Raw genomic sequence first — 19,321 nt, forward strand, 5'->3', positions numbered from 1 at the left:
GGCTGAGACACAACTCTAGGTCAGGTTTCTCTTCAGTCTGTGCCAGCGAAGTTAGAAGCACAGAAGTCTGTGCTTTGGTACTTGCCTTTACTCCTTTCCACAGTCTCCTATTTCTAACTTGCTAGCTTCCTGCTAAGCATGCTAATACCTGTGAAGATGTCCATTAAATGCCAAACTCTCCCATGCCTAACTTTGATTCTGCAAGAAAGGGGGATGTCTCACTGAAGGGTTGCAAAATGGAGCATCATTGCACCTGTATTGGAGCCTCTGTGCACTCAGTATCACAGCCTGCTCACATTTCAGTCCTGCACCACAGCTGTATAAAACCTCTGGTTGTGATCTGGGATTAACTTGCATTTGGGTTTTTTTCCAGCAGTGATTAATTATCTCTTAGCAAGGTTGTTGATGACTTTCTGATTGCTTTATCCCTCAGTAAATCTTTGGGGAGAACTAGTTCATTAATAAATTAATTAACAACCTTAATAGTGTGCTGTCTCAAATCCATAGGAAAGCTTAAAATTATTCTACCTGATCATGTGTTCCTATATGTCTTGTTCAAGGCCAGAATTAGGTAGACAGGCACCTAAATCCATTTTTGGATTTAGACCTTAGGATTTTGGAAAGGAATCAAGTGATGAATGTGAGTCACAGAAGTGGTGGAGCCTTGGTGCATATAAAACAGAGATCACCGAGGAGGAGCTGCTCTTAAGAGGAAATATATTTCTTTGTAGCTACTTTACACCAGCTGGTACTAAAATGCTTGAGAGATCACCACTGTCCTGAGAAAAATTAGCTCATTTCCTACATGATATGAACAAGGCTTTTTGTGTTGAACACTGAGATTCAGAACCCAAACCATTCTATGATTCTATGATTCATTAAACAGCTACCCTCATATTACTGCCTTGGAGACAATGACTGTTTGTCACTGTTATTATTAGAGAAATACCAAAGTTGTGTTTGATCTTAAGATCTAGACTCCTATGTAACTGAGTTAACATGCTTGTTAATTTATTAATTAATGAAAAATTCTCAGGTAACAATTGAGGAATAAAGCAATCAGGAAATCACCAATGGCTTTGCTAAGTATTATTAATCATTTTTTTGAGAAACAAATACAAGTTTGGTTTTGATTAAAAAAAAATCTTTAAACATCCCCATTGCATTTGGGCACAGCTTTGTACTCTAAGGCACTAAGAATTAGTGGGATTACTGAGTGACTTCCCTCTCGTTAAGATCACATTTAGAATAGCCTTAATCTGCATGTATAACAAACTCAGGATACTGATTTGGATATTTGCATGTGGGTGCAATGTGCTTTACTTTTGACTATAGGTCTGAAGTTAATTAGCCTCAATTTTCCTGGCTGTGTAAATACCCTTGAGGCCCAGATCTTCATTTTGGTTCATTTACAATATTCATGCAGCAAGTGGAAACCTTGCTTTCACATCTGTTTCTGTCTGATGGAAAAAAGAACTTCAGTTCACTAATATGCCAAAAGAGCCCTTCAATAGCTGGGTCACTAGGTTTTCTGAAAATCTGTTTGTTCCTCATGTTAAAGCAAAACTAGTTGGTGTAACTTATGAAATAAGTTAGTCTCAAAATTGATACAATCATGGGATAAGAAGAGGTAGGTTCAAGCAGCTAGTTTCATGAGTTTGTTTTTCATGCTACATAAAATGCTTCAGTTGGAGAGCCTGACTCCTATCAGAGAGTATACAGATTTAGGGCTGACCAAACTCTAAGGACATAGCAATCTCACCAAGCAACCTCATCCAATGAAGGTGTGCGTTTAAGTTGTGCTAAAGTCTAACACTTCATTTTTGATGGTTGAAAATTTGAGGAAAAAAGAGCAAAAAGCTAGGACAAATTCTCTTTCTTCTTCCCCACAACTCCAGCTACCACTGCTTCATTAGAAAAAGGGGAGTGCAACACAAAAAAATACCATTCTTACCTACATTCTTTCAGTACCATTTCAGATTTTCATATCCTTTTTACATAGAAGAGAGCCAAAGAGTGTTTTTCATCATAGGTCATTATATTAAATTGTATTTACTCCTACACTTCGATTTAGAAAGTAAACTGGGATGAATGATTATTTATTCTCCAAATTTTTGAAACACTCTGTTTTTCTCTATCTTTTGTACTGTTTGTTTGGGGTTTTTTTCTAATGGAAATTAGAAAACTAGAGTGCGTATTGGTATAGAAAGAATAGGGCACAGTTGCACCTAGGATAAGAAGGAGCAGGAAAAAAAATGACGTGATTGTATTTTTCACATTTCACAATATCTATTTTCACATTTTGCAGCTACTTTCACAGCATTAGAAAAAAAACTAAACATCTTTAACATAAGGAGGATGCTTTTAAAATGGCTATCATACAATTTGTAAGTATAATGCTGCTGCATGGTACAAGGACACAGAAGCAAGAGTCCTTTGACAGCAGTAGAGTTATGCTGAATTCAAAATTATTGCAAATAATATCAAAGTCTGGATCACTCTGAGTTAATATTGAACAAAAGTAAGCTGGAAATGTCTGTTTTGGCAATGAAAAAAAAAAAACACTGCTGCTTTTATTTTCGTGATTTATTTTATTCCAAAGCCTTTTTTATACACAGACCTGCACTTTGAGATATTAAAATCCCTTAAAAAGGGCTTCATATCTACTGCATTTCTTAAGGCTTTCTGTCTGAGATACAAATGTCAACAAATTGTCCAGGAAAGATACAAAAACTTCTTTTGTTCTCAGTATTCTTAATGCTAACAGCAGAAATACTTCTCAAATACTAATGCTAAAAAAGTTTTCTCTCATCGCCTCTGCTGTTGCTGATTTGACCAGAAGGATTCCTTGTAGAAATAGCCTATGTACAGAAGATGTGAATAAAACCTCCAATCCTACTTCTAGTTTCACATGGAGCCCATTGATTTCAGCTGCCTGGAAAAAGGTAGATGGGGTTAATGTTTTTTTAAATAAATGCAAATAATCACAGAATTATAGAATAATTTGTGTTGGAAGGGACCTTAAAGATCATCTAGTTCCAACCCCCCTGCCATGGGCAAGGACACCTTCCACTAGACCAGGTTGCTCAAAGCCCCATCCAACCTGGCCTTGAACACTTCCAGGGATGGGGCATCCACAAATTCTCTGGGCAACCTGTTCCAGTGCCTCACCACCCTCACAGTAAAGAACTTCTTCCTTACATCTAATCTAAATCTACTATCTTTCTGTTTAAAGCCATTAACCCTTGTCCTATCACTACATGCCCTTGTAGAAAGTCCCTCTCCAGCTTTCCTGCAGGCCTCCTTTAGGTGTACTGGAAGGCTGCTATAAGGTCTCCCTGGAGCCTTCTCTTCTCCAGGCTGAACAACCCCAACTCTCTCAGCCTGTCTTCATAGGAGAGGTGCTCCAGCCCTCTGATCATCTTTGTGGCCCTCCTCTGGACTCCAACAGGTCCATGTCGTTCTTATGTTGGGGGCCCCAGAGCTGAACGCAGTACTCCAGGTGGGGTCTCACGAGAGCAGAGTAGAGGGGGAGAATCACCTTCCTTGACCTGCTGGTCACGCTCCTTTTGATGCAGACCAGGATATGGTTGGCTTTCTGGGCTGCAAACACACATTGCCATGTCATGCTGAGCTTCTCATCAACCAACTCCCCCAAGTCCTTCTCCACAGGGCTGCTCTCAATCCACTCATTGCCCAGCCTGTATTTGTGCTTGGGATTGCCCAGACCCATGTGCAGGGCCTTGCACTTGGCCTTGTTGAACTTCATGAGGTTCGCACAGGCCCACCTCTCAAGCCTGTCAAGGTCCCTCTGGGTGGCATCCCTTCCCTCCAGCGTGTTGACCACACCACACAGCCTGGTGTCATCAGCAAACTTGCTGAGGGTGCACTCAATCCCATTCTCCATGTCACCGACAAAGATGTTAAACAGTGCCAGTCCCAATACCGACCCCTGAGGAACACCACTCATCACTGGTCTCCACTCGGATATCGAGCCGTTGACCACAACTCTTTGACTGCGACCATCCGGTCAATTCCTTATCTACCGAGTGGTCCATCCATCAAATCCATGTCTCTCCAATTCAGAGACAAGGATGTTGTGTGAGACAGTGTCAAATGCTTTGCACAAGTCCAGGTAGATGACATCTGTTGCTCTTCCCCTATTCACCAACTGTGTAACCCTGTCCTAGAAAGCCACCGGATTTGTCAGGCACGATTTGCCCTTATTGAAGCCATGTTGGCTGTAACCAATCACCTCCTTATTTTCCATGTGCCTTAGCATAGTTTCCAGGAGGATCTGCTCCATGATCTTGTCAGGTGCAGAGGTGAGACTGACTGGCCTGTAGTTCCCCAGGTCTTCCTTTTTTCCCTTTCTAAAAATGGGGGTTAAGTTTCCCCTTTGCCAGTCAGTGGGAACTTTCCCGGACTGCCACAACTTCTCAAATATGATGGATAGTGGCTTAGCCACTTCATTTGCCACATCTCTCAGGACCCACAGATGCGTCTCATCAGGTCCCATGGACTTGTGCACCTTCAGGTTCCTTAGATGGTCTCGAACCTGATCTTCTCCTACAGTGGGCAGTTCTGCATTCTCCCAGTCCCTGCCTTTGCCTTCTGCAATTTGGGTGTTGTGGCTGGAGCACTTGCCCGTGAAGGCTGAGGCAAAAAAGTTACTGAGTACCTCAGCATTCTCCATGTCCCAGGTGACCAGGTCTCCCATTTCCTTCTGGAGAAGGCCCACATTCTCTCTAGTCTTCCTTTTATCACCAATGTACCTATAGAAGCTTTTCTTGTTGCCCTTGACATCCCTGGCCATATTAAATTCTATCAATCAGGGCTCTAGCTTTCCTAACCTGATCCCTGGCTCCTCAGAGAATTCCACTGTATTCCTCCCAGGCTACCTGTCCTTGCTTCCACCCTCTGTAGGCTTCCTTTTTGTGTTTGAGTTTGTCCAGGAGCTCCTTGTTCATCCATGCAGGCCTCCTGGAGTTTTTGGCTGACTTCCTCTTTGTTGGGATGCATCGCTCCTGAGCTTGGGGGAGGTGATCCTTGAATATTAACCAGCTTTCTTGGGCCTCTCTTCCCTCCAGAGCTTTATCCCATGGTACTCTACCAAGCAGATCCCTCAAGAGGCCAAAGTCTGCTCTCCTGAAGTCCAGGGTAGTGAGCTTGCTGTGCGCCCTCCTTGCTTCCTTAAGGATCTTGAACTCCACCATTTCATGGTCACGGCAGCCAAGGCTGCCCTTGAGCTTCACATTCCCCACCAGTCCCTCCTTGTTGGCGAGAACAAAGTCCAGCATAGCACCTTTCCTCATTGGCTCCTCCATCAGTTGGGGGAATAAGTTGTCATCAATGCATTCCAGGAACCTCCCGGATTGCTTATGCCCTGCTGTGTTGTCCCTTGAACAGACATCGAGGTGGTTGAAGTTCCCCATGAGGACCAGGCCTTGTGAACGTGAGGCTGCTCCTAGCTGTCCGTACAGGGCCTCATCCTCCTGGTCTTCCTGGTCGAATGGCCTGTAGCAGACCTGCACTATAACGTCACCTGTCCCTGCTCTCCCTTTAATCCTGACCCATAAGCTCTGGGTCAGCTCCTCATCCATCCCCAGGCAGAGCTCCATGCACTCCAGCTGGTCATTGACATAGAGGGTGACACCCCCTCCTTGTCTCCCCTGCCTGTCCTTCCTAAAGAGCCTGTAACCTTCCATTCCAACACTCCAGTCACAGGAGCCATCCCACCACGTCTCCGTGATGCCAATAAGATCATAGCCCTGCAAGCGTGCACACGCCTCTAACTCCTCTTGTTTATTCCCCGTGCTACGTGCGTTTGCATAGAATCATTTAAACTGGGCCCCTGATGAAGCTGACTTACTGGCTGGAATTCCTCTGTGCTGCTCTTCAGGTGCTCTCCCGCTGACCTGTGACCCCTCTCCAGGCTCTGGGCATCTATTGCCGGCACTCGCATCCAACTGGTAGGATTGGGATGAACTGAGGTTCCCCACCCCCAGCAACTTTAGTTTAAAGCCCTCTTCACCAGCTTGGAAAGCCTATGACCAAAGATACTCTTCCCCTTCTCTGACAGATGAACCTGGTCAGCCCCCAGTAGACCAGGTTTCTCAAAGCGAGTCCTGTGGTCTAAGCAGCGGAACCCCTGGCTGGGCACCAGTCCTGTAACCATTTGTTTATTCACCAGACTCGACTGGCCCTTTCAAACCCCTTCCCTTTGACTGGGATGACTGATGAAAAAACTACCTGTGCTCCAGAGTCCCTTACCTTGCTAATCACTGATATCTGAACAAATCTGGTGATCTGGTTATAGTCCCAGTTGAGGTATAGATTTCTGATCACAGTGCACCTGCTTGGTGAGGCTTCTCCTTCCATATTACATCAATAATAAAGCAATGAAAATGCTTTCAAAAAAATTTCTGTCAGAACTCACAGCATCTTTCACTCAAGTAAATCATAAAAACATGTGTAGGACATTTAAACAAATTTAAAGTGGGTGTGTTTATCCCAGTCCAATCTCAAGTTGTAAGGATATCATTCATCCATTATAAACAAAAAAACCCAAAGCAAACATATCCTTTTGCAAATGAACTGAGAGATTATTTTTTTAATTTTATATCTTAAAATAACAGCTCCTTTGCAGTATTTTGTACACCCTGTTTTCATGTAAACTATTGAAGTGAATTGCCCTCTATACCATGTTATTGCATTGATGACATCAGCCTTTGCAAGTGATGACATCAGCCTTAGCAGGGAAAGGCAGAATTCTGAAAACAGATTGGGCAGTTAAATGGAGGAAGAATGAGTTTCAAACTGTTCTGCTTTGAAATACATTTGCTTTCAAGCCTTTTTTTGTGGAGCCTTCTCTTGGAAACTAATAGAGTGTGTGAGCAATCCTATTTTGGCTGAGTCATCCCCATAACATTAGCTGTAGTTCAGAGTCCTTCTCACCTTGCAGAGGCAGGGAGGAAGATAAGGATTATTTTATGTAACTTGCATATAAATTGAGTTACCTTTTAAATGAACAGATTTATAAAAATACTACCTAGCAGCACAGTCTGAGTTACCATTTTGGGATATGCAAGTGTAAAATAATAATAATTACTTTTGTTAATACATTGGAAGATATTGATACTTGAGTCACATAAGCTAAATTTCTCATAATGTGAGCCATATAATAAAAGCCACCAAACTGGACTTAATTACAAGGAATAGCAAAATATTCAATTGCAGTGAATGAAGTAACAGCATCACTTACCTCAAAACTTACAGATCCATTGTGATCAGTGTCAAATGCATTAAACAGAAAATGTGCATAAGTTGTGGAATCTACAATTTAAAACAGTAAAAATAATTCATAGTAAGCACACCTTATTTCATTTAATTTCATGAAAAAAATTGATACCAAGATACATTTTGATACCAAAATTTGACAGCAAGACTAAATTTTCAATTCAGTTTAAACTTCTTTTTTGGCAGGGGAGGAGGGATAAATTATAAGTGCAAGTATGTGGGTAGCTACACTGTTAGGAACAGAAAATCTAAAATTCTGGTCTAGAATATTAATTTTCATTTGCATTTCTGCTAATCACTGATATCTGAATGAATAGCAAAGAAGTCATGTTACTGTACTCTGAAACAACCTGTGTTAATGGGAATGCTACTTTATCAGTTAAATGACCACGATAGGGGATCTATCTCATATGTTAAAGAAGAAAAATGCATTCATTTGTTCACTTTACATGGGGGAAGCAGATAGTACCATCTGTGCATCTGGTATATCGTTTTTACTCTGAAGACAGGCCAGTTACCCAGGTTGAAGCTGAGCTTATCAGAAAGCTGCTGCTGTACTTGGGTCATGTGCTCATCCACAAGTGAGATAAAATCCTGTCCGGAGAAGCAGATTCTTAAAGCTGGGTTGCTGCTTTATTCCCATGAACATCGTATGAGGACTATGTGCTTAGAAACCTTGGAAAAACTGGTTGTGACTAACTGAAGTGGTCAATAAGACTCTGAAAGATGACAAATAAGTGATCCCTTTACTAATTGTGTGCTTTTCAAACCTACTGACTAGTGCATATCTACTCATTTTAGAAACACAATAAATATAAATCTGTCAAGCCTCTCAGTTTTTGTAAAGATCCATCTTTCCATTTCCACTGAATGCCTTCTGAGAGGCACAACCTGCTTCAGGAGTAATATATTGCGAAGAGAACTTCTCCAGAGACTGCCCTGTTGATGTGAGGTACAAGCTGCTGGCATTACAGGAAGTCAGTTTTCCTTGGTGTCTTTTCCCTCCCTCAAAATCATGCAAATTAATGTAGGCTCATGTTTACTTTTAATATTCATTGCTTTGCTCTTTCTACTTCATGTATTTACATTAATTTTAGGTTAATTAACATTAACCTTACAAACTTCTAGTAAAGTGAGAAGTGTTATGAAATCTGTGTCCCCCTTGCAGGACAAAATCCTTCCTATCATGGAAAAACCTTATCAGTGCTGAGATGTCTTTTTCCGATTTCTTGGCACTAAATCATTTTACCTTTCATATTAATCCTGAAAACCATTTTTTGTCATAGCCCAAAACATCGTTTTGAATTAAACTGAGTGATAGTCTTGGGTCACTCACCTGAAATGCCACCTTGACTCCAAGGAAACAAATATACCAAAACTCAAAATCTGTAGTTCACAGATTCAGACCTGATATTAGTAAGTGAAGTCTCTGGTCTTACTTCAATATGTTAATTTCATGTGATGTGAAATAATTGTAACAAGACAAAACTCTGCAACCTTTAAACCCTGTGTCTGTTAATGCATTTTCAGAGAATTAAAAAAAAAAAACAAACAACCACTATTGAGACATTCATTCATTCATCCATGTATCCAGTCATCAGCATAATTGCTTAAGCACAGCAGAGAAATTCCCACTTTAACTGAAAAATGTACATTTGTTGACTTCAGTTTATATTTAGGATTTTAATAGTCATATTTTCTATAATCTACTGAGACTTCTGTTGTGCAACAGAATATATTATGCAAACCATCTTCAGGGAAAAAATGTATTATAGAGGTATAATTACTGTAAACTGAATTTTAAACAGCTTCCCATTTTCTTGGCATTCATTTCTTAAAAACATGTGAAATATTCCTAATTATTTTCTGTAGATTTACAGAAAACACAAAGGTTAACACAAAGGTTTTTTATTGTTTGTTGCCCATACGTGATACAATATACTACTTTTTGTATGATGGGGTATGAAAAAAAATCTCTAGTTGAAGAATCTTTTCTTTCTAGTAACCGCTTCTGAAAAAAGAAAAAATTCAGAGGTCTTTTCCAGGGTTGCTTGTTCAGGCAATTCTGGCCTGAAATGTTGCCTTCAAAAACACGGAAGGATGAGGTACACTATTCTTTTAATTAGAGCTACTTAATGTGATTCCCCCCTGCCCCTGCCCCACCTAAATCTCGAACATTAATCCTGTTAGACAAACGCTTAACTTTTCAAATAAAACATGTTTTCTTTTCAGGGATCTGATATCATAACTAGTAGGCTAAATTGATATTTTGACAGGTTGAGACAGGAATAGATATTAAATCAGAATTCCTTTGAAATACACCATTAAAGCATTTTAAACATCAGAGACAAAAAATGGTAGTTATTATACATCCGAGAGTATGCCTTATCAAACCATGAACATAAGCTGTTCTGTTCATAATGGAGGAGGAGAGTAATAATTATTCAGTGTGTGGATTCTTATCTGACCTGCCCAGCTGAAGAACAAATCCCAAGTTATATTTCAGGCAATCCATTACATGAACACAGCGGGCCGATTCATTCACCTGTATGGCAGTGGTTTTCTAAAAAGAAGTTACTGGAGTGCCTTTTTGACATGGAAAGCTTTTTACAGAGCTACTTCTGCCTTTTAAAATACATTGCTTTTACTGCAATCCAGCGTTATCTCCTTTGTTACTCTTGCAGCCCCCTTGTCCTCTTTCTACTCCTCCTGTACCTTGTCCTGGATAGTCTTGAAAGTTGCTTGATGAAGTGACTTGCTGGATGACATTGGAAAATGACTTTCTGGTGATTGCTTGGTCACCCTGAAGCTTAAAATCTTACACAACATCATTCTGTTTGCTCGGATATGAATCGTTATGAAGATACATCATGTTGTATCTGGTTTTGCATTACATGGAAAGTTGGGGCACAGATCTACATCTATGACACACATTTTAATTTGGGGACAACTTTCAAACTTTTGTTTTCCTCTTTAATATTCAGCCATACATAAAACCAATATTTTAAGCACAACTGAAATTTAAAGGCCTTAGCTGCACACAATACTTTGGCAATACATTCAAAGATTTAAGTCTCCAGTCTGGCTGTTTAAATAGACACTTAAATATGATGATCTGACCCTGTTGTTAGCGTGCAGGGCTATGCAAATACAGACAACTAATTGGGCTTTGAAGATACCTTGGCTAATGTGAGGAGCAAAGAATAGACTTTGGCTCCCATATGTCTCAGAAAATGGCAAAAGTCAACACAGGCACCTACAAACCAGCACGAAACCTACACAAAACAGTTCAAGTCTCAGTGGGCCCACAGAAATTAAAGGATTAATGGTGTGAGCGGTTACTCTTTGAAGGAGATTCAGCTCTTCTGCCTTTTCCACTAAATATTTTTCCTGAAATTTTGACGAAACTACATAAAGCTTTCACATTTGTTTGTACTGTCTTTATGTACCACTACGGCTGCACGCCATTGCGTGGAGGCCACGGAGGATAGGGAGAGGAAAGGGATAGCTTCTGATGCTCACTTCTTGGTGCTCTTTGCCGAGAAGTCTGAAACAGCTTTATTAAGAAAGCTAAAAATGCTGTTACTAGTGCGCAACAACATCTGTTACTGTTGGGTGAATTATCTGGATTCAATACTTTTCTACCCTGCTAAAAATCTTTTTATTCTATTTTACTGAAGTTAAATGAAGCAAGAAGAAAAAGCATATTTTTTTTTTTCAGAAAAGTGTAGCTCCTTTGTTGCAGATAGAGTAATGGCATTGTTGGAATTGCAGCGAACAGTATAACCGTGTGCCCCAGTAATGCAGTATTGCCCCTGCTGATAAGAAGGCACAAGTGTTACAGGGAGCTCATCCAAGGACAGAGGCTCGTCAGCTTGCAGCTTTGTTTCCCAAGGTTTAGCTGTGACAGCAGTCTCTCAAATTGATCAGGTTTCTAAGGCTCACTGGTTTTACTTGTGTGGTGCAACTATAGCTTTATACAGGTAGCAAAACCAGGCAGTTATTCTATGTAGAAGTAGGTATTTACGACTCTAAAGTAATGATGCAGTGGAGAGAAGAACTTTCTGCCTCATACTGCAGCAGAGGCCTTAAGCAGCAGAGAGACGGGATGCGGTGCAGAGGAGAGCAGGTGTGGGATGAGAAGGGACAGGGCGCAGGCTGACACTGCTGTAAACAACTCACCCATGATCAGCTAAAGAAATTCAGGCATGGAGCTGGACAAAACTGGTTTTATGGGTAGCAAAGAGAACAAAGAAATAGTATCTAACACATATAAAAGTCACCACCTATAATAGATTTGGGTGTAATGTGGAGCTGCAAACCAATGAAGAAAAAGAAAGGTGTAAAAACTTGTTAGCAAACATGCAGAAAAGACCCCAGGTGAATCCTAGAGTGAGGAAAAAGGAAGCACCCACATGAACATCCTGATCCTCCCAGGGAAGGACTCCAGATGCCAACAGTCCACTGCAGTCCCCACGTCCTCCCCCAAATGATGCTACTGCCCTAAAGGCCCAGAGGACCAGCAGAAGGGTAAGCATTAGCACCAGGAAAAGGGGTAGAAACTGAGAATTGAATATATATCAATTTTAACTACATTAATCTTCTTTCCTTTCTGTAACAATTAGGTCTGGAATAATAAAGATAAGGCTTTTAAGGTTACATGTATTCTCACAACATATTTTAGCTTTACTTTTAGAAAAGGTATGCTTTCTCTTTGCCCACAAACAATTTTGAGTGTAGCAATACGAAATATAATTTTTTAAATTATTATTTTAAGTGTAGTAAAGGTGTAGTAAATCACAGGCAGAGAATTATTTTCACTAGCCAGGGCAACTAAAAAATATAGTATCTGAAACTGTAATTGTTAGCCTGGTTTAAAAGCTTAGATATAGAAATAATCAGTAGGCAGGTCAACTCTTTTAGCCTTTTGTTCTTCCCTATTGAGTGTGCCTACTTGTTAAGGATTTCAGTGATGGTAATCCACACTGAATGCTGCTCTTTACTTTCTAGGTCTTTATTCAAAATAAAACTGATTGAGAGACATTTTGTTCCTACCAATTAAGTGTGGGGTTTTTTTTAATACAAGTGAAAAGAAAGAGCTATGAACAGTCCCAGGGAAACATGCAAATCTCAAGAGCTGTGGGAGAAGATGAAGAGGCAGGATTGAATGGTAAAAGCAAAAGGAAGAAAAGAGAGGAAAACCAATTCAAATTAAAAGAAAATCCGAGGTTCAAGGCAAAAAACTGTTTTGTGTTATCTTCATTGCACTAACAGGTAATGAAGATAAATGAAATTTATGAATTAATGAAATTCATGAAACCCATGGAAATTAATTAATTGAAATTAAAGTTAGCAAAAAAAGCCCTCATTCAAGTAGAGAAAGCCCACAGAAGTCAAGGGGGTTCTGCCATCACTATTAGAGAGTACCTGTAGTGCCTCCTATGGTTTTCATTCCTACTGTGAAAGGTTTTGTGGAATAAAAGAGAATGGTGAAGACTATGTAGAAAGTTTAAAAAGAAATATCCTACTCAGAGAAACCTGGTTTTCAAAGGTACCCAAACACAGGTAGTAACTTCATAATAGAAGACTGATTTCTTGTAGGTATCATTGCAATTCATTCAGAAAGATATACTTTAAAATGTGTCCAGCCATCAAAGAAGTACCCATGAGTTCAGACAAGAGCTTGAGACAACAATCTCGTTCATTTGAACAACAGGCTCTTTTGTCAGACTTAGGAACTGACAAACATAACTCTTTGTTCACCATAGTACTAATTACATCTGCCCTGTACTCACCTCCCTGTGGAAAGAACTGAGAGTAAATCTCTTTAAAGGTTTCTTCATTGACAACGCCACTGGGGCATTCCTGAAAAAAAGTGAAAGACAAGAAATTAATACCATCCAATCTGGTCCACTCAAATTATCTGTTTATGAGACCATACAGAATATGTATTTGACTCTGAGAGCTTACCATGTCCGATTTTTCACTTTCAACCAAATATTAATGCATTAAATGTTTATCACGTTGAAGTACCTTCCTAAAGAGTTCCCATGGGACAAAAATTTCTTCTGTGCCATATATCTCAACTTCAGTCTTGAGACCTGAGTGACAGACGTGAGCAGCAACCACTGTGCTGCAGTGCGTGGAGCTACCGGTGTCGCTGTGGGCCATGGGTAGTTGGTCCCGCAGCTGCAAGCAGCATTTGTATGGTATGGAAACAAAGCAGGAACGTAAACTGCATTTGCAGTTAGGTATTACTGATATAACATGCAGAACATTCTACCGGAAGAGTTATATTCAATGAATCCGAAAGATCCTGCCACAGAAGATCTTATTCAAACCCTGCAGATCCTTCTGCCTCTTACAACTTTTTCATAAACTGAAATATGTAAGAAAGAAAGAGCAGAAAGTGTCAGAGCAGAGCAATTACAAAGAAAATAAAAGGAAGTGAAGGAGAAGAAAAAAGAGGATTAGAGCAGTGACTTCACAAAAAAATGACTTGGGTAAAGAGGTAGGAAAAGCAGAAGGAATACTGTATTGTTTACTAAGTCACACATAAACATCAAAGACCAGACAGCCAACTTCTAGTCCTGAATTTGTCAGACTGAGCAGATGACTTCAGGCAATGCACTTAATTTTTTTTTGCCTTAATTCCTTTTTGCCTTAATTCCTTCTTTAACACAGAGGGTGAAAAAAGCCTGGCAAGCTCTTTAAAAGGAAAGTATTTCTAGAAACAAAGGTAAGTAAGAAAAGACAAATTAAGTGTTAAGGTTCATACATTTATTTTTGTCTATTGCTATGCTATTTGGACTGATGGCCCAACCTGTGTGCTCCTAGTCCTAAACTGGGGAAAGGAAATAGCTTTAAATGAAGATAAAGAATAGTGTAACATCATTTACCAGTGTAATAACAGCTTTTCCTGTGACAGCAAATGATACTTCTATTAGATCAAATAAGGAACACTGAGATATTCATAGTTGTGACAATTTCTGCTAAGAAACAAATAGTGTAATCTTGCTAATTGAGAGATGAATGCACTGCCTGGAAAAAACATCAGATCTGTAGATCTAGGATTTTGATTTATGTCACTTATCCTCAGCCGAAATCAGCTCTTCACCATAACTAAGCATGTGCAAACACGTAGTAAGAAAAAATCCTGTTTGATCAGAACAGACAGACAAACAGCGGTCACGGAGACAGAAGTACAAAATTACTTGTTCCTGGTCACAGAGGCTGTCACTGATGGAGGCAGAACTAGAGCACAGTTCTCTGTAAGACCAGATAAGTACTGACTGCTGGGCCACACTGCTTTTCAAACCAAAGCCTTTGGGGAATGGGAGGAAGAGTGAAATGAATCTAGCATCTCTACCCTTCATCCAGTAAGGAGCAAACTGTTAATTGATGTGGCATCTCCTGTCACGTATTTGGGTGTGAAGGCATTCTAAAACAGCTCTCTCTGCTTTACCAGCTCCCAAAAAGACTGTAGTCAGATGGTCTCATGTCTCTGTGGTCCCTAGCAGGTTTACTACGCTGCCTGTCTTTTTATCTGAAGCCTTCTGGAGTTGTATAAGTGCATGCAAAAAAGCAGTATTTTTACTTGTATTTGAAGCACAATAAAGAAAACATCAGTGAAGTGTTCAGATACTCACTGATGTAACATTATAGTTATTCAATGTAGAAAATGTAACAAAGGCATTTCACAAGCTCCTCTTCCAAGCATACATCGGTATATACTCTACATCATTCCCAGACCTGCCCAAGGAGGAAGAGTGCAGCCTTCTCCCTGAAACGGATGGGAGTGTGAAAGGACAATGCAGTATTTTAGAATTCAGAAAAAGAAGCCGTGGCTTCTTTCTGTTTTGCGGGTAATTTCTTTTCAGACAAAAAGCTAGGCATATTTTGAGTGAACTAAAAAGAAAACGTGTCTATTTGAATTCATACAACTCTGATTTTGGTGGTTTTTTTTAATTTTTCTGAGACGCTTAATAAATAATGAGTGACTGAATGTGCATTTAAGTTCATCTAACTCTATAGCTTATTAACATGTAGTGATTCTCCTGCCTTTCCCTTGGATGAGAAAGACATTCACGCTATGCTCATTTTGCAAAGAGTGCTCTCCCCTTTTTTACAGGAAATGCCAGCAACTCCAACTGTGTCAGTCCTTAGTCTGAAGCTGCGAAGAGTACGACTCCCATTTCCTGACTCCATTTAAATGTCGTGATGTTAGAGGGGAATTAAAGGTACTCTGGAAAAAATTGTCTGATTTATGCTTTGCAAGTTCAAAATAAGTTAGCAGCCTGTTTTTAGAGAAATACATGATCTGAACACCTAATTTAAAGGTAATACCTTTTTCTATCACTTAATGAACTCCAGTTTCACCATACTGTTTGAAAGAAACATTGCTTGAAAAAGGCAACCTACTTTCACAGAATTACATATTAGAAGAGCCAGGAATGACCTCTTGAGTTTATCTAGATTGACCATCTGTATTTTCCTCTGCTCTTTACCACAGCATTTTTCCATCCTTGGTGGTCTGTAGTAATGGTATCTTAATGACATTAATTAAAAATCTGTAATGCTGGCCAATTACTCTTATCAGAAATATCAGTTCAAACTTTTCTTTCTTTAGCTTGGATCTTTCCTCTGAGACTCTACAAGACAGTGAACACTTCTGTTCTTAATAATTTTAGTCTAAATATATATGTAGTCAACATCATTTATCTCCAAGACTGCTCTTTTCTTGACTCATAAATCTGGATTTATTGTGTTTATCAGGAGATTTCTCTAGCTCAGTGAAAGAGATTTAATATTGTAATTGTTAAGTATGCCCCATGGCTTTACGTCAAGTTATTGCTGACTTCTTCCATTGTATCAACTATAATTAAAAAAATCTTTCTAACCTTTCATTAAACTCTTATAAAAGAGAGCAAAATAATTAAATAGTTTGAAAGAAAAATGTGAGGCTTATTTAAACCATTTCCTATATTCTTTTTTCCTCCAGCTGTATATAATTTATTTTGTTACAGAAAAATTCTGTTTGACAGTCTTTTAAAATTGCATTAATGATGTATTATATTTTCCTTCTGGAGAATAAAAGGAGGAAAAGTTAATCTTGAACGGTTTTTCCCGAGTCCAGTGCTCCCTCCTTTAAAGAGAAAATAATATAAACCGACAGAAAAATGAGGCAGGGAATAATAAATATGATTCTGCCTTTTGATGATCTCTCTTGCTTGCAATTTTACTGCTGGGAAATTACACCTCCAGCACATGGTCTTATGAACCACTCCAAAACTTGTAAATTATTTACAAGCTTCATGCTGTCTAAGCTGTCTTTTCTTCAGTATTTCTAAGAATACTGCAATAGGTGGGTTCTTCTTTACTACCTAATCAATGCCCCTTTTAGACAAGAGGCAAACCCCAAAAGACACAAAAAAGGAGAAATAGTGAAAAGTAGGAAAGGGAATGAAGGAGAAACAAACTCAAAGCTCAGACAGTTGTCTGCATAACAAACAATTTTGTATGATGGATAAAGCTGTATTAGGAGCTTTGGCAATTTTAAATATGTTTTAATTATAGGCTTTTGCATGACAGGTTCTCCATCCCATGCTTTATACGCTGTCAGTTTTCATTCTGCTTCAATTTAGATATATGTTCATGTCCATTGACTTAATTATCTCCAACTGACAATATTTTCTCTTTTTGCATGTACTTTTATTCTGACTGAAAATTTAAAATTTCCATAAACATAGAACTTAATAGAAGAACACATACATAATTTTGAAATAGCATGCATATACTTTAAAGCTAAGTCTACCAAAAATCCCACAAATTAAACCCACAGTGGCTTTTCATAGCCCAGTCCAGTTCCTAATTTTTCATTTGAGTATAATAGGGCTTTGATCAAAACAGTAGGAGAATTTAACAAATGGCCTTCATTTAATAACATAATCTAGGCCAGATTAATGATGAAATCTGGGCCAACAGACACCTCACGAAGCTCAACAAGAATTGCAATGTTCTGCATCTGGGAAGAAATCATCCCTTGTCCCAGTACCAGCTGGGAAGTGACTGGCTGAATTGCAGCACTGCTGAAAAGGGTGTGGGGTTACAGTGGATGTCAATCTGAGTATGAGCCAACAAAGAATTCTTACTGTGTATAAGATAAACCGCCTACTGGGCCAAGGCCAGCAAGCTAAGGGAGTTACTCTCTCTATCTACGCGGGACAGTCTTGGGGCCCTCCCAGGGATGTGGAGGAACTGACGAGGGTTCAGCAGAAGACCATGAAGACTGCTAGGGATGAGAGCACATGGCCAACAAGGAGAGCTGGGCTTGTTTAGTCTAGGCCATCGCTAAGGGATGAGCTAATGGCAGCCCACCTGAAGGGCAGTAACAGAGATAAAGGAACCAAACTCTTAGTAGGGGCAGACAATTTAACAAAGTTCAGTGGCCCCAGTTTGAGGTTTGTGAGCTCACATTAGACACTAGGAAAAACTTTTTCACTCTTCTTGGTACCCTGAAGTGTGGTGATGCTTGAGACAGCCCTTAATTTCAGTGAAAATTTGTGCTGTTGAAGAGCCTTGGAAAGTTGTCTGTGTATGTGGCAGAGCTTTTCTAAGGGATGAGAGGCTTTGTTTGGTAGGTGGACCTTGATAATTTGCCATTATGAACAGAAATGTACTGACCAGGACAGAAGGGTGCGGGTTACAGACTTGAGACAATAGGTTCTGAAGCTTGTGGTTTTTCAGTCTTTAATGCTTTTAAGGTTTATGAAAATTAACTTGTAATTTTTTGCACTCCCTTCTTCCAAAGCTGCATACCTAAGGTTGATTTAAATTTGCTATATCTAATGTTTGTTCTGATGTATGTGATTGAAACATAGGCCTTCTTATGACTTGCATATTTGCAGAAAACTAAGCCAAATGATAATTATGCAATTCACATGGTTTGCAATACCAAATTAATTTCTCCCACTACGAAGTAAAATTAGTGATTTTGGACTAAACATCTAGTTCTATTCAGAAAAAAACACATGTATTTGGTGTTTAATCAATGCACATTGATGTGTATTTAGCCTATATTGGCCTCCCATGGCAAGACATCAGTGGCTATGTAGTAAAAGTACTCAGTAAAATTATCAGCAAACCATTAGTCAATGTTTTATCAGATAGAAGCATTTTTTAGTGTGGCTACAGGAATGTATTATATCAGCAAAGTTTATACTTGAAATGTACAGTGTTTTTTCTAGGCTTATAGAAAATTTAACCACAAGGCAACTCAGGTGATCTGAAAATTCATTCATTAAGGTATTTAAGAACTATATAAATTATCTGGAACAAGCCCAGTGATACTCAGTTCACAAACTATTCCTATCTTGATCCTCCTCCAAAATAAAACGTGTCAAAAGTAGCGCCCATAAGAAACTGTGACAGACTGAAAGAGTTAATGTCTCAAACACTGTGGTGGGGCAAGTTCTGCGTAACAATGAACCCTGCATAACAATGAACTGTAGGTGAGAAGCCAATCAGCAACAGGACAGGGAGGCCTGTGCCGGAGGATGCACAGTTCCCTGTTCTGATATGCTGAGCAGGGCAGCTCACCATGCATGGCCAAAGATCAAACAATGGCCATGTCTGCAGGGAGGGAGAAGTTACTCCCCAAATGACCCCCAAGCCCACCAACCTTCATTTCCTGAAGGTTCTGAAAGCACAAACCGTGCATGGCACCTAATTAGCCTAATGAGTTCAAGTGCCCGCCTGAAGGAGGGGCAAGGAGATGATAAAAGAATTGAAGGCCCATGTGTGCACGCCCTCCAGAAGTGGACCTCTAGACTGGCTGTACCAATGCTGGACCCAGGACTGGTGAAATCTGTCTCTTTCCTTTTTCTCTTTCTCCTTTTTCATAATCCCTACACCTCATCCCTTTAGACATAAAACTGTTGATCAAGTCTGGGACTAGGAGTGGATCCAGCTGCCCCTGGGCCTTTCTCTGAGAAGGAGTCTAGGAAGCAAGGGGGTCTGCTCT

The 19,321-nt window shown here is 39.7% G+C and overlaps 1 protein-coding gene across 14 annotated transcripts in view; it reads right to left on the reverse strand.

Annotated features, from left to right (window-relative positions):
- KCNIP4 (potassium voltage-gated channel interacting protein 4) overlaps positions 1-19,321 on the reverse strand; it is a 472,256-nt gene that overhangs the window by 17,368 nt on the left and 435,567 nt on the right. For all 14 annotated transcript variants that reach the window (XM_030011722.2, XM_030011680.2, XM_030011689.2 and 11 more), the window contains 2 exons: positions 13,095-13,164; positions 7,265-7,335 (listed from right to left, as the gene is read on the reverse strand). In XM_030011722.2, the coding sequence (XP_029867582.1) occupies positions 7,265-7,335; positions 13,095-13,164 (141 nt within the window). The remainder of the gene's footprint in view (positions 1-7,264; positions 7,336-13,094; positions 13,165-19,321) is intronic.

Source organism: Aquila chrysaetos, chromosome 1, assembly GCF_900496995.4.
Source record: "Aquila chrysaetos chrysaetos chromosome 1, bAquChr1.4, whole genome shotgun sequence".
Lineage (NCBI taxonomy): Eukaryota > Metazoa > Chordata > Aves > Accipitriformes > Accipitridae > Aquila > Aquila chrysaetos.